At 35.9% G+C, this 15,785-nt stretch overlaps 1 protein-coding gene across 1 annotated transcript; it reads left to right on the plus strand.

Annotated features, from left to right (window-relative positions):
• Positions 1 to 6,315: 6,315 nt before the first annotated feature.
• Positions 6,316 to 15,504, plus strand: LOC135624302 (uncharacterized). Its single transcript, XM_065127777.1, has 11 exons — positions 6,316 to 6,503; positions 8,682 to 8,771; positions 9,249 to 9,373; positions 10,072 to 10,566; positions 10,646 to 10,818; positions 10,958 to 12,204; positions 12,321 to 12,400; positions 12,595 to 12,690; positions 12,769 to 12,842; positions 14,552 to 14,684; positions 15,247 to 15,504. The coding sequence occupies exons 1-11, from the start codon at positions 6,419 to 6,421 to the stop codon at positions 15,328 to 15,330; spliced, it is 2,682 nt and encodes an 893-aa protein (XP_064983849.1). The 5' UTR covers positions 6,316 to 6,418; the 3' UTR covers positions 15,331 to 15,504.
• Positions 15,505 to 15,785: the final 281 nt, after the last annotated feature.

Raw genomic sequence — 15,785 nt, forward strand, 5'->3', positions numbered from 1 at the left:
CTTATTGGATATCCAATAAGACAAGGGCTCTGTCGGATATCTCATATTCGAACCTCTACTCATCGCAATGCCTACCATATCAAGCTGGCCATGAGTCATACCTGTCAGAACTCCTTCTAACTCAGTGAATTATTATCTCTGTAATAATTCACTTGACTCATCGACTACGGACGTACTAGGCCACTACGCCGTAGTCCCCAAACGATATAGGGGAATCCAATCTATTGGACCTGTCTGTCCTCAGTTACCATGTGCCTATAGTCTCTCATCCAACTAATATCCCAAAGACCGTATATCGAGCATAGTGCTATCAGACCCATACGGTTTCTACTCGAGTCTCGCTCTAATCGGATTCTCCCGGAGAACTATTTCTCTCTCAACCCGAATGACCCTGGCCAAGGATTTGTCTAAGCAAGAACACATGGGATATTTCTCTCATGACGCCGAGAGTGGATGATCCTCTATCAACACTCAATAGCCCTTATAAGGTCGACTACTACTCCCAATGACCAATTGTACTAGATCTGGGACAACCAAACCTATAAGTCAGGTATCAAAGAGTGGAGCACTCATACAAGACATCCTTGGTGTCTCAAGTCTAAGGACCAGATATACCACTAGACTATGGAATCGTTATCTGACAATAAGGCATCATCAACCATCCAACATTCCATAAGCGGATCAATCAATGAACTCATTCTCCAATGAGCACTTGTACTGTATCCCTAGTGTCCCTACACGAGTAGCTATGAGACCAGCTGCATCCATCATATGGACGGGTATACAGCACACCAGTCTGTCCGGTTATCATGATGTCCCTCTCGAGTAACTTATGACCGGGATTATTTATGATATGTGTTTAAAGGTGAATCGATCTCATTTTCGTGATCTCATCACGATCCGAATCTCATTGCACAAATCCAAGGACATCACAATATATATATCATATATACAATAGTTATAAAGTGATATATACCAAAATATAATAAGCAAAATGATTCTGTATCAAGTCACACGTGCCATCACTCACGTGATTGGCTTGCTGGGCACCTATGACTAGCACATCCACTCCACTGATTCCTCTTCCGTCGAGGCCACCGACATCCACTATCAATCTTCCTTTATAGGCGAATATCAACCTCCTTCTTACAGCTCTTTCTCTTTTTACTGAGTTTAGGAGATAACCCTTACACCCCTACTCACTCATCTTTTAAACTATTCTAACACTTAGAACTTTGAGAGGAGTTTCATACAATATTACAATAGAGTTTCTTTTCCTTTTTTTTCTCAATACTTTATGTGTGTTAACCAAGGATGAGAGGGATATTTATAGGCTTCAAGTTGATTCAAACTTAGAGCCTAAAAAGGTCTCATCCCAAGTTTCCTAGGTACTGATGGTACCACCACGGTTCCTGGGCAATACTACCATCGTAGGATCTGCTACTAGGCAGTACCATGGCTAACAATATTGTTGTCGATGGTACTACTACCTAGGAATCTTGGGGTGCTGCTCCCTAGGAGGTGCCACCGTTGGCCAAGGTTTCAGCACCCTAGTTGGCCCTTGAATCTAGCTCAAACATTCCAACTTCAGGCTCAGTTGCCCTCTAATAGAGTTGATGGGATTACCTCCTAATCCCAACTCTAATTATGTACTAATTATGATTCCTAAGACATATTCTAAGCAAGATAAGTTCGATTTCTTCAAACGAACTTTTCGACGAACTTCTGACGATCTCTCGGCAATGTTTTGGCAGACTTCTGACAAGCTCTTGGACTTCACGATGATCTTCTTGGCCAAGAAAAGCGGATATTGCACCAAGGATATCGGAGTTGCGGAGGTCAATTGGCTGATGCGCCGAAGAATCGGACGAAGCATCGATGGACCAATGACATAACGGACAACATGATTCATGCTTAGTAATAATTGTCTAGATCGAAGTATATTTTTATGTATGCAAGATTAACTACGATAGCAAGGCATAAAGCAAAATGAAGTCCCGGAGTCAAGAATGCTATTTCATTGGGAGTTCATCGGAAGTTCTACCAGAACCAATCGAGAAGTCCAGGAGCTTGCCAAAGAAACTCGTTGGAAAGAGACAAAGAACTTGAACAATTTCCTTCTTGAAGAATTTATTGGGTCTTTAATGACCTATGAAATGATTTGTATCGAACATGATGAATTTGAGAATAACCTTCCAAAAAATAGGAAGGATTTGACACTTAGAACAAATAAAGACTACTTAAGCAAAAGCTTAAGTGATGATGACTTTAAACTCTTAACAATAAAGCTTAAAAAGTTCTTAAAACAAGAATCAAAGAATAATAACGAACTTAAAAAAAAGAAACTACCAAAGAAAAAGAAAACACTCAAGGCAACATGGGACGAAATAAGTATGTCCGAAGATGAGGAGCAAACCAACAAAGATGGTGTGTCAAACTATGCCTTGGTGGCATTTGACAATAAGATAAGTGACTCAAACAAAATTCTTTTATCTTACTATGAAATTACTTGATGCATTTCATGAGTTATTTTTAAATTAGTTAGTAAGAAATAAAAAATATAAAAAAAATCATGCTTCTCTTTCTAGTTATTTTGAAAAATTAAAAATGAGCATGATAATCGCATGTTAACTCCTTACACTAAATACAATGAGTTAGATTCACTAAAGAAAAAAAATATATTACTACAATAAATAATAATAAAAGAAAGATCATTGGAATTAAAATGATTATTAACAAATTGAATCTTTTGTTTGAAGATGCTATGTTAGTAGACATAACTAATTAAGTATTTATATAATAAGTGATATAAATTTGAATCTAATGCTTACATACTAAATAAAAATAGTTCTATGAATGCTTAAATATTTATCTTGATGATTTTCATGATGAAGCTTATTTTTCAGTTTGTAAACATTAATACATGCTTTTATTTGGCATAAAAGACAAAGGTACGCTGGTATGAAATAAATCACAAAATTAAAACACATAAAAAGAGGAATGCATCTCTTTTGAAAATGTCTTTATTTCTAAAACTTATCAAGTTTTTCAATCTATGTATATTATTATTTTTTGAATCTCTTGAACTATGAAAGTGATTTTTATGATATGAATTTGAATGAGTTACTATCCAAATTATGATCTTGATATCTTGATAATTATAACTTGAGATTTTTATATAAATCAAGATCGTTCATTATTATTCTTTCATTTTATTAAAGAGAATTATCCAAATGAATCATGATTTCTCAGAATTATAAATTAGATGTTTTTATGAATCATTTTTTTTATTCCCTCTTTCACTAAAAAGGATATTTGTTAAAATGAATAATATATTTTGGTATTCCCATGATCTTTGATATTATCTTTCATGATATGATTTTCATTATGAATAATTCCTTTGTATTTATGGTTATAAACCTTATGTTATGAGTAGAGCATTAATGTAAAGGGAAATGAATTACACCATTATATAATTCCCCTATTCTTCTTTCTTGTTTATAATGACAAAAAGAAGAAAGAAAATCGTTAGCATCACAAGAGATTGATACATCTATTTATGTCATTTTGAATATCTTGAAAGTGATTTTGATGATTTGAATTTGAATGAGTTATTAATCCAAATCATGATATTGATTTTTCAGAATTATAACTTCAAATTTTCTTTATATGAATCAAGATCATTTATTATGATTCTTCTTTTCGTTATTCGATTTATCCAAATGAATCATAATTTATCTCTTGATTTTTTTGATATTTGATTCATAACTTGAAAGTTATCTTAATACTCCCTTGTATTCATGAAGTGTATGTCTCATCATCAAATTAATTTTTTTTATATTCTTTATGTGATGATTTGATAATTGATGTAAACGGAAATGAACTATAATATTGTATTCGTCCCTTCCCTTTAACAATAACAAGGGAGAGAAAATATTACAGGCTTACACATTTCAAGGAGAAAACTTGTTAGCTTACACATTTCAAAAAGAAGAAAACTTGCTAGTTTGCATATTCTAAAATGATGTAAAATTTGTTAGCTTGTATATTGTAAAATGATATAAAATTTGCTAGCTTATATTATGTAAAACTTGCAAAATTGTATATTACAAAAGGAAGTAAGAATTGCTAGCTTTTACATTTCAAAGAAAGACAAAATTTGTTAGCTTGTATATCTCAAAAGAGAAGTAAAAAGTGATATCTTGCCTATCTTTAGATTTGCACATCTCAAGAAACAAAAAGTGCTAGCTTGCCCATCTTAAGAATAAGCAAAAATTAGTATCTTGCATATCTCAAAAATGCAAAAATTTTGCTAACTTTTATATGTGAAAAACTTGCTAGCTTACATAATCACATATGCAATGATATTTCAGAAACTTGAAATTATATTTATAATGCAATGATTTGAAATTATATATCAAAAACTTGTTAATTGTACTTCTCCTTTTTATTGATGACAAAGGGGGCGAAGATATGATGATGAGTTGAATTATACATGGTAGGATGTACTTTTATGTTTTAAAATATTACATAATTTTTTGAATTTAAATATTCTATCAATATGACATATTGATAGGGAGAGTTTAGTTTAAATTCCATCATTAATTGATTGTCATCATAAAAAAGGAGGAGATTATTGAATCTCAGATTTTGATGATGAAATCAATTAATGAGTTAACGATCTAATATGTGTTTTGAGTGATGCAGGACTACCTTTGATCATGGAGAGATAATTTGATTAAAGCAGGAAAAATCAATGTTGGGTCGAAGTAGAATATGTCAGAAGATTGGACATCGAGCCAAAGGATCGGTCGATGTGTTGGCAGAAGGCTTCGTGCTATGAGTTCGGGCATCGAGCTAAGAAGATCGGACATTACACTAAGGAGATCGGATATTATGGGAAGATAACATGCCAATCGGGTAATATGCTAAAGGAGAGGACGATGTACCGAAGGGTCGAACGAAGTGCCGGATGAACCAATGATATGTCCGACAATATGTGATTAATACTTTATAATAATTATCTAGATCGAAATAATTTTAGATATAATTGAGTTGGTATTGGAGTGAAACAATGCCAACTCAATTAAGAGCCAATTGGGCCTAAATCAAGATTGAATTTGGCTTGTTGTTTGACGCATTCAGTGTCTTGTAGCAAGGTCTGGCAGTGGGACCGCTCAGATTGGACGGTGGTACTACCCAGATTGGACGATGGTACCGTCCAGATATAATCTTTAAGACTATGTCAAGCGATGATACTACCAGACTAAATGATGGTATTGCCTAATATTAATGCGTTAAGTGGTAGTACCACCAAATTGGGCAATGGTACCGCCTAGTGTGGTGGTATTCACTCTCCCTCCTCTTAGTGTTGATTTACGATCCTAACAATTGTCTGGGTTCATGTTTAGTGATGATTGGGTTTCCACTATCACCGATTCATTTGTTTATTTTTTGCTTCTCCTCGCATGTTGGTTCAGTTGACTTTATGGAATGATATCAAATTACTTATTGATTCCCATTGTATTGGAAATTTGTTATATGTTATAATAACGAGATGACAGCCACACAATAATATACTATTTTCTTCAACTTTTCACTATGTTTCAACTACAACGAGGGCAGCCTATATACAGATGAACAATGCTACTTGGGGCTATTATACTTTAATCCTTGATTCTCGTTTATACTTTGGTGAGATTCAAGAACTTATCGATCTCAGTGAATAATGGGAGCATCACGACAGAAATGAAAACGCATAAACAATAAGTTTCTCTAATGATGAGACTATCGTTGACTAGAGCAGGGATGACGAAAAAGTAAGCGATACAAGAGGGTCGATTATCAAATGATGTAGGAACGATAACGGTTGAACGGTACAGGAGAGACGTCGGTCGAGCGGGTGCAATGAACAAGTGGCGGGAAGTAGGTCGAAAAGAAAAGAGGAAGAGAAATCGATTAGGGTGAGAAGTGGATATAAATTTAATAATTTAAAAAATAATAAAATTATATTTTTATTTTTTTATTTATATTTTTTTGGTATATGATAATATGTCCGATATTTTTTGTTGATAAAACTAATGACGTAAGAAAAATTAAGATTAAATATTTTACCTTTATAAGTATATAAATCTTAATATTATTTTTTAATATAAAAATAAAAAATAAGTAATTACGTGCGTCGATGAAATTGGCATCCGTGTGCGACGTGAATTGGTAGACCAAACAGCACGCTGATAACACGTGATAATCACGTGCATACAAGACGTCTATAAATATATGGTCACGCTATCTTGTAGGCCTTTTACTAGGGCATACCTCTGCGATTCGTTGTATGATCCCCGTTGTCTTCCTCGTCCGAAAACCCTAACTCATCCTAATTCTTTTTGTCCGAACTACGGCCCTTCTCTCTCGATCTATGGGAAAGAGAAGGGAGCGCCGCCTTGCGGCGATGATGGCGGCGAGCCGCAGAGTAAAGCTCGATCTCTTCACTGAGCCCTCTGGTATCCTCTGCCTTGCTCATCTTGATTCGTTTTTATTCAGAACATATGTTGAGACAGAAGCAGTGTTGTCTTTTTAGGCTCGTTTCTTTTGTTGAATTTGTTGGGGACCTTCGGGCCGAGTCTTATTCGTCCTGTATTCTGTGCGTATTCCAATGATCTTTCGCTTTTGTTCGGATTGTTAAGTGTTTATGAGAAAGGGGAACTTTTTTGGTGAATCGTGATAAATATTCTCCTTTCCTAGCCCGTAAAAGAATGGATTTTTTTTTTGTTTCTTACTCTGTAATTTCTGGTTGCCCCCTTTAGATTTAAATTGATATTCTTTTATTTATGAACGAAAAACGTTAATTGGTTTTGTTTTCCTTCCCGTTATATCAATTTCTTACGTGATCCGAGGTAACAATATATATGAATTTAATTGTTTTCTGAAATTAGTGATTTCTAACCGACAACAGTGGTTAATAAGGACTTTAGACCTTTCTATTTCGTTTGTGTAACGAGTTAGGTGTTGACTTCTTGCCTTGTAGTTTCATTTTATATATCCTTGAATCTAGTGTGCGACATGAATACTACTGAGTAGAAGATTTGTCTAGTCATAAAATGTTGTTTGGAATATCTTCATGGCACATGATATGATATTGAATATTACATAAGAAAACGTTGGCTTCTATGGAGACTGTTCACCATTGAAGTGGGCTCAGCAGGCCAATTCAAGAAGCTAAGCAAAAACATATTTTGAAAATAAAAATCATGTGGCTTAGTTGAAATCTTGCAACTTACAGAAGCAGGGAATGCAAAATCTAAATTTAAGTGTATTGTGATGGAAAAGTCTAGTAAATGTTCAAAATATGGGGCAATTGTGTAACAATTATAAGTGAAGGTAACTAAAAGCTAAATAAACTATTCCTTAAGGAGTTATTAATACTTCCAGGATTTTCAAAGATAGCCAATTGGCTAATATATGCATTTTCACTAGTTAGCTGTATGGACTTTGATGATGCTTTGAATGTTTGGACCTGCTCAGGATAATTTGTGTCCATGCATTATACTGTCAGCATGGATTGAAATGAGAAGCATATAAGATGTCAAATTCTAAATTTAACTGTATTGCGATGGCAAAGTCTAGTAAGTATCCGAATATGAGGCAATTATGTAACAATTGTTAATGAAGGTAACTAAAAGCTAAACTATTCCTTAAGGAGTTGTTAATACTTCCAGGATTATCAAAGATAGCCAATTGGCTAATATATGCATTTTCACCAGTTGGCTGTGTGGACTATGATGATGCTTTGAATGTTGCATCTGCTCAGGATAATTTTTGTCCATGCATCATACCATCAGCATGGTTTAAAATGAGAAGCATATAAGATTGTGCATCTATACAATTCGTTTTCTTTTATCACCAAAGTTGGTCAGAAAAATGTTGCAGTGACTATGGGAGTTATTTTGATTGAGATTTCATGGTGATGAGATCTAAGTGATGAATGTCATAGTATCACGGGTGTTACATTCATCACTTAGGATAAGATCTAAATGATGAATGGCATAGTATCATGGACCAAATGTAATAGTAACAAGATAATAGCAACAGTTGAAATAGAACTAGTACAGAGGTAATATAACTATGTGTTTTTGTTTTTTTATTCTTACACAGATTGCATATGTTTAATACATTTTATATCCAATATAACCCAAATTGTTTATGGAGCAGTCTTATGAATTTTTCTATAGTTAGGTGTTATATACAATTTGTCAATATAACACCAAATTGTATATTTCTTACATGTTGCATGTTCAGCTGGTACTCGTCCCTCTATAGTTAGGTCAAGACCAGCTTTTTTGTCAGAACAAGAAAGAATCTGTCTCATCATTTTTCTTTTCAAGTGATGAGCATACTATCATTAGTATTAGTTTTCATTTGTCCTTGATTGGAACATATGCCACTGTTGAGTGGGTCATGTTTTGCATGACTGAATCTGTGGCAATTTTGTGGATAAGACCCAACTTTTATTTGGGTTTGTGGTTTAGATTGCATGACAATTATATGTGCTTTTGTTACAAACGTTTCTTTTGGGTGAATTTACAGACTTTTGTATCCTTCTTTAAAGTTATATGTGATCTTGGTCAAAAATGTTTTCTTCACTCTCTTTCCTTGTTACTAATCATATTTTCTGTTTGTAGGAGAGATGGTGGGCAATTCTTTACATGATGAAGTAGGAGGGGATCTTGATAAGGACCACCATGAGGTCCCCAGTTCACCATCTTCTTCAGGTGGGTTCCATCAATTTATCTTAAAGGACTATGTAGAGAGGATATGCCTGCAAAGCATATTTTTGGTGGAAATTTGGAAATATTGTACACGCTTGTTGTATGCACCAAATATCTGGTTCTGAGACTGTAGGGTGGCTGAAGAACATGCATTAGTCGTTTCAGATCGGGCTGCCACTGGGAAAATTGAATGACTCCCTACCTGTCATTATCCTCTGGCAGCATCTAGATGTGGAGGTTTGTATGTCTCTAGCTTTATTTGGTTTGTACCTGCTGACATGAGTTTTATGACTGCCAGGTGGGTGGTCATTTTTTTATCCTTTCAATGACAAAATAAAACTTATTTAACGTATTATATATTATTCAGGAGATTGATAATAGTCTAATTTGTACTAATTTATATTATTTTGTTACTTATTAGCTCATTTTACTGCTTTTTGAGATATTTTACTAGTTTACAACTACATATAATGTCCTCAGGTCAGAAGCAGGAAAATCCTTTGTTGCTACTTGAACAATATAGCGATGATGAATTGGAAGATGACACAAGTGAACAACCAACACATACTGCTGAGGCGAGTGTATCAACTGGTCCTGAAGTCCAGGTATTGCTGCCCTAATTCTGTCACTAGTTTAACTTACAAAAGTGTTGATGTTCTACAACCATAAGATGATGCATGTATATCACATGTATCTATTTAGTTGTTTTTAAGTGAACTTATTAGTTCCTTTGTGCTTTTTTCTAAAGTTGGTTTAAGGCTTAAAGATATGTTAGAGACTAGTAATGATCATGAACTTTTGGTTTCCTAAAATGTAACCCTGATTCTAGGGGTCTGACTTATTGTTGCAAGTTCATGCTGGTGGTGGAAATAGCACAATAATTTCTCTTCCACAAGGTAAAATGTCAGGTTTGTGTGGCATGAGTCGGATCTCATGCACGTTATGTCAGCACAAATCATTCCAGCTTGCATAGTCACTCACTATTATGCTTCTGGGCATAATACCTGTTCTCTGTGCAGTATGTTGCATACAGTGCTTATTGTGGTCCTATTGTCTGTTTAATGCTAGCCATAAATTTTTAAGGAGGTTTTGCTATACTTGTGGTTTTTCTTGTATATCATGTAAAGGTCACTTGTCCAAGATCCTTTCTAATAGTCCTCTTAAAAATTTAATATACTAGTTCTTGGACTGTTTACTTACATATGATGGAATGTGTCCTTGTTTGAGTTTGTTCTTGGATTTGTTATTGTATTTCTAGCTAGTAAATTTTATGTGCCAGAAAGTATAACATCATTACCAACAGGGTCAGGAGAGTGTAGGTGCAAGTGGGATTGCTGGAAGCAAACCTGATAACGCAGATGCTACTGGTGACATCAAAGATGATGACCAGTTGGATCACATCAACAATGTCGACTCAAATGATACCAAAGAAAGTGATGTTGCTTTAGCAGCTTCTCAATATACTGAAGCTGATCCGGCTAGTCAAACTGTTCTTGATGCTTCTGGAATGCAAATCGTCGGTGATCTTACTGGAAATTGGAAGGTTGTCATGCATGGGCAGAGCAACCAATATTATTATTGGAATACTGTGACAGGAGAGACTTCATGGGAGATACCTAGCGGAATGGAAGTTTCAATAAGTGGCGTAGATCTTTCTTCCACTGTTGGAGGACAAGTGGCTTATCCTGTTCTTATGCATGCAAATAATGCAGCTCCTGAGATGCATGGAATTACTAATTTGGTCCCCACAAGCATGGAGGCCTATGGAACTGTGGAGTTGGATAAAGAGAATGGAAAGGTTTGTGTGACTCACTTTGGGAGTTTCGATGCTATACATACATAGGTCATAATTACTAACTTCTTTATTACATTGACAGCGATCAGGCAATGCCTTTTTGGACTTTTCAAAGACTTCAGGAGAAGATCTCTCAATCTATGAAGTGAAGCATGCTACAGAAACTACCGCATGCTATGAAACAACAGATATTCATTCTGCTGAGCTTGTTAAATATGGTCAAAGTTTATTGCAAAGATTGAAAGCAGTGAAGGGGTATTTTTTTGTTTTGTGATTTTTTTTTTCTGTTGCTCTATGCTGTTTTCTTTCTAATAATTGTTTTTATATCATTATGTGAACGGTATATAGTAATTGTTTTAGTCACATCTTAATGGTGATACGTTGTCTTTTGCAGTTCTCTTAATGGACATGAATGGATGGAGAAGGAAATTGAGTTTAGAATATCTGATTGCAGAGCACTTTCCTCGTATGGGTTATCGCTGCTTCCATTTTGGTGGCATACTGAAACACAGCTCAAACAGCTTGAATCTGTGATTTCCAGGGAAGAAGCTTCTTTTGTAGCTGAGAAAAGCATTTTTCTTTGCGTAGGAGCAGCATCTGAAGTGGTTGAGAAGATCAATGGTGAAAATCACCAGTCAGTTCTTGATACTGCTGCAACAGTAGTACAAACTGATGAGCATATGCCTGAGATTGAAGGAACCATTATTAAGGGATTTTCTTCTGGTTTAACCAGTAAGAATTTGGGAACAGATACAGAAGTTGAAGGTGTGCAGCCAGTGTCAAATGTTGAGTCACATACCGAGGATGTGGATATGGATGTTGAGATGGAGGTTGATGATGAAACCATTACAGTCCACACTGCTGCTCAATATTCATCAACCACCGAATGTCCAGCTTCAGTGGAACCAGCAATCCTGACAGACACATCTTCAGTGGTCTCCACTTCAGTTCCTGCAGATGAGCCAAGCATTCCACCACCTCCAGATGAGGAGTGGATTCCTCCACCACCTCCTGATAGTGAACTGATTCCTCCTCCTCCTCCAGAAGACCCACCATTACCATCATATCCTCCACCTTATGCTGAAGCCATACCTCCACCTTTCCAAGATCAATATAGCTTGGGTTATGCTGTTCCATCTTACGAGTATTATGCTCCTGCAGTGAGTGAGGTCACAAGCGTCAGCTATTATGTGCATGCTGATGGATCTCATATTTCTGAAACTGTGCAACCATCATACTATGAGCCAGTAGTTTCGAGTTCTTATCCTGAATTGGTTGCTGATGTCCAGTCAGTTGAACCGATAACATATTATGGCATTTCTGGTGGAGCTGTCCCTCATGTACCTGTAGTCACTGTCACAGGATCATCTGGGTATTATGTTGAATCAGGGCCTGTCAGCTATAATGATGGTGTTTCTGTACTGGATCAAGCAAGTTCTGTTGGGTATACCATGGAGTCTGTGAATAGTGTTTTGCCTCCAGTTAAGCATGAATCTGATGTTGCTGCAGTTTCCAAAGAGCCTGACAAGGGCAGTGTGCAAGTAATTTCAAATGCGTCTTCCATGCAACTTGCTAGTAATGCTTCTTTGAATGGGAGTACCACAGTTGCAACTTCCGCTGCCACCAAGAGTAAATCCAGAGGTTTTGAATTCTCAGTGACTATTTGATTTATTAACTGGACACATACAGGATACATGCCAATGCTAGCCATGTATCCTGTGCATCTTGATGCTAACGACCTAGCTACCTCTTACCAGTTCTGCGTGGGAAGAAGCGCACGGTTGCTGTCGCCCCAACTTTGAGGTCTAATAAGAAGGTCTCCAGTCTGGTGGATAAGGTATTATTTAGATTGCTCGAGTTTTCTCCATAACCTAGTGCAATAAGTGTTATCTCTTGCACACATATACATATGTCCACAATGAATTATTTAGATTGCTCGAGTTTTCTTCATAACCTAGTGCAATAAGTGTTATCTCTTGCACACATATACATATGTCCACAATGTATCTTATAGTACATTGATTTCATCAGTGGAAGGCTGCAAAAGAGGAACTGCATGGAGAAGAGGATGAAGAACCGGAAGATGCTCTTGAAATTTTGGAAAAGAAACGCCAAAAGGAAATAGAGGTTTTTAATATTGCATTTGCTTTAGCTGTTACACTTGGGTGTGTCAGCATTTTGGTGTTAACATGTTCATGCACACAGGAATGGCGTGCACGTCAGATTGCAAGTGGCGAAGCTCAAGATAATGCAAATTTTCTTCCTTTAGGTGGTGATTGGTATGTTCAATTCATTAGCCTTGAACTTTATTATCTTCGTGTACCGAAGTTCAAGGTGTGCATATCTTGTCATGTCCACTGGTATGGTTGCATGCTGCATTCCTTTTTGCATGTGCTGTGCCTTGCCATGTGCAAGCATCCTGGCCACAAAAAGTATTCTTCATACTGGTTTGGTGTCAGTGTAGCGCACACATAGCACTTAAATCGTTGGGTTGTACCTTCATATAACCGTGATACTTAAGCTTTCTCAATTTTTATCTTTTGAATTATATCTGATCCTTTAGTTGAGTGATTGATATCCCCAAACTGAATTATATCAGGTTATTTAATTCTTCATGAGTTTATTAATGATATTTTCTCTTACTATTTGCAATATTTTAAGAACAAATTATGAATCAGTGAAACTATTTATTGCTTGACTTATTGCCAGTTATCATTCATTTTTTTTCCATTTACACTTTTTGTTTTATGTTACACAGTGTATAAAGTTGTATAAAAATAAGTTTTTTATATGTTTGCTCATTCGTTTTGAGCTTTTACCAAACTTATCTACTTCCCATAATCCCCACCTTTGATCCTAGATGATTTTTTTCCTGAATGAACTTGTGAATATGCATGCACTTTCCTAGCCGATGGCACTAGTGGACTAAAGAGAAACTTTTCCTTTTCAATTCTTCATTGAAGTTGCCTTTTTTATATGTTATTTTCTTAGTACAGAATACAAAACATGAGCCATGTTGAAATGCACATATTAACATGAAAGGGCAAAAGTTTTAGATCAACTGTAGCAGGTCATGCTATATTCATGTCTTTGTGATATATGTAGTCATAGTTTCAAATACCAGTTGTACCAGTATGTACCATTGGGTATCTACCTGTCCATTATTATTATATATATATTTTTCAGTGATACCAGGTGGTGCATATCAGTATACCTACCTGATAATGCATCAAAACTGGTATGCGACTGGTATTTAAAATGGTCATGCATTTATATATTTTTAATATGTAGATATGTACATGCACATATATATTTGATGTGCTATACAAGACTATCTGCTGGTTATTTTTGCCAATGACATCTTAGTTTCTTGACAAAATCTGCCATCAATGGCTCTTTATATCACTTTGATTCAACAACCAATGCCTTTATCTTTATTGGGTTAGAATCCTGGGATCACAGTAGTTTTTTAGAGTCGTGATTGTCGGTCTTGTGTGGTAGTTATCTAGGTGCAGCTTGAAGTGCCACAGATTTTTTTCCCTTTGCCTGGGTCTGATTTAGTCTAACAAAATATCTGAGACATCTCTACATTGAGTGTTGATCCTACTCAAATAAGGTTTTTTATATTCAAGTAACCATGAGCCTAAGCCAAGTTCTACACTGAAACCTCAAGGATCATTACTTCTTTAAACGTGTCCTTTTATTTAGAGATGCCTCTTTTAGATTCATTCGGCTACTGAGAATCACATATGTTTGTTGTAACCCTTTCTGCTTTGTAGTTTACTTCAGCATGTCCTTTTGGGTATTAATGGGTGGTACCTGCAATTTCAAGTTGCATTCATCATTAAATCATTTTGGTAAATCTTATGTATCCTAGTTGATCCCAGCTTCATATTGATCGAACTGAGATCAAAATTCCTGTTTGAACTCTTTTTTATGGGCATAGAAAGGTCTTACAGATTGATGGTATTGCTATCTTTTTCTGTAGGCGTGAACGAGTGAAACGGAGGAGAGCAGAAGCCAAGACTGGACCAGGCGAAACTGTTCCTGGAGCAGCTGTGAATGAGAAAAAACAACCTGATTTAGCAGAACTCTCCAGAAGTCTTCCTCCTGGTTGGCAGGTTTGCCCAATAGCACATCATCTTTTTAACTTATATTTAGAATTCAATATCCATAATGACAGACCTGATTTTAATTTGAAGATGTCCAGTTACCCTAGTGCTCCTGTTGAAATTGTATATCTTTTGTTCGTTATCTATATAGTATGGAACTTGGATCAGCGGTGGTTCTGGTTGACATTTAATAGTGTATCTCTGGGTAATTGTTCTTCACAGGGTACCAACTTTCTGCAACTTGATGGATCTCATTTAATGGTTTCTATGCTGTTTTTCTTTGCCAGTCCTTTTTGTGATTATTATTTGAGCCATCTTTTGAATCTGGATTTTTCAATTTTTATTTTGATAATTTTTTTACCCTTTGGAGTCTGGGTAATTGTTCTTCACAAGATACCAATTTTCTGCAACTTGATGGGTCTCATTTAATGGTTCTTATGCTGTTTTTCTTTGCCATTCCATTTTCCCACTATTATTTGACCCATCCCTTGAATCTGAATTTTGTAATTTTTATTTTGTTAATTTTCTTTTAACCCGTTGAGTCATATTTGACTAATTTGGTCCTTTACAGGCTTATTGGGATGAATCGTCAAAGGAAGTCTATTATGGAAATAGCAGCACCTCGGAAACAACCTGGACTAAGCCAGCAAGATAAAACACACAGTTACTGACTTTTAGGGTTTTGCATGTCAGGGTTGTAACAACCAAATGTACTCGGTCCAGCATTCTGAAAGGCATCGACATGCCTGTTGTAGAGGGACTGACGTTGTCAATCTCAAAAAATTCCTATATTTTAGTCAAATTAAAGTCTTCAATGTGATGATTCCCATGTTGTGCTATTTGCAATGATCTGTACGTCCATGCCCATGCGGAGGTTTTGATGAGAGACAGGTGCGTCGAATGGAAATGAACCCAGGTCATGAGTTAGCAGTGACAAACTGTCTTGCTTCCGGGCTAGCCTTTCTTGTTGCTCGACGGGGGAATCGATGTGACTTCTGAACCTGGTAACGCTTTAAATTTGCCAGGAACAATGTTCGCGAGATTGTGCTGTCCAACATTTAAAAAAGAGGTCTTTTTCTGCAAGTGAAAAAGATAAGATAATTGTCAAGC

The sequence above is a fragment of the Musa acuminata genome, chromosome BXJ2-10, assembly GCF_036884655.1.
Source record: "Musa acuminata AAA Group cultivar baxijiao chromosome BXJ2-10, Cavendish_Baxijiao_AAA, whole genome shotgun sequence".
In the NCBI taxonomy this organism is placed as follows: Eukaryota; Viridiplantae; Streptophyta; class Magnoliopsida; order Zingiberales; family Musaceae; genus Musa; species Musa acuminata.

Coding starts and splice junctions, on each gene's coding strand:
- LOC135624302 (XM_065127777.1), top strand. CDS start 6,419: ATGGGAAAGAGAAGGGAGCGCCGCCTTGCGGCGATGATGGCGGCGAGC. Junction 9,374..10,071: donor CAACTGGTCCTGAAGTCCAG/GTATTGCTGCCC, acceptor CATTACCAACAG/GGTCAGGAGAGTGTAGGTGC. Junction 12,843..14,551: donor CTTCCTTTAGGTGGTGATTG/GTATGTTCAATT, acceptor CTTTTTCTGTAG/GCGTGAACGAGTGAAACGGA.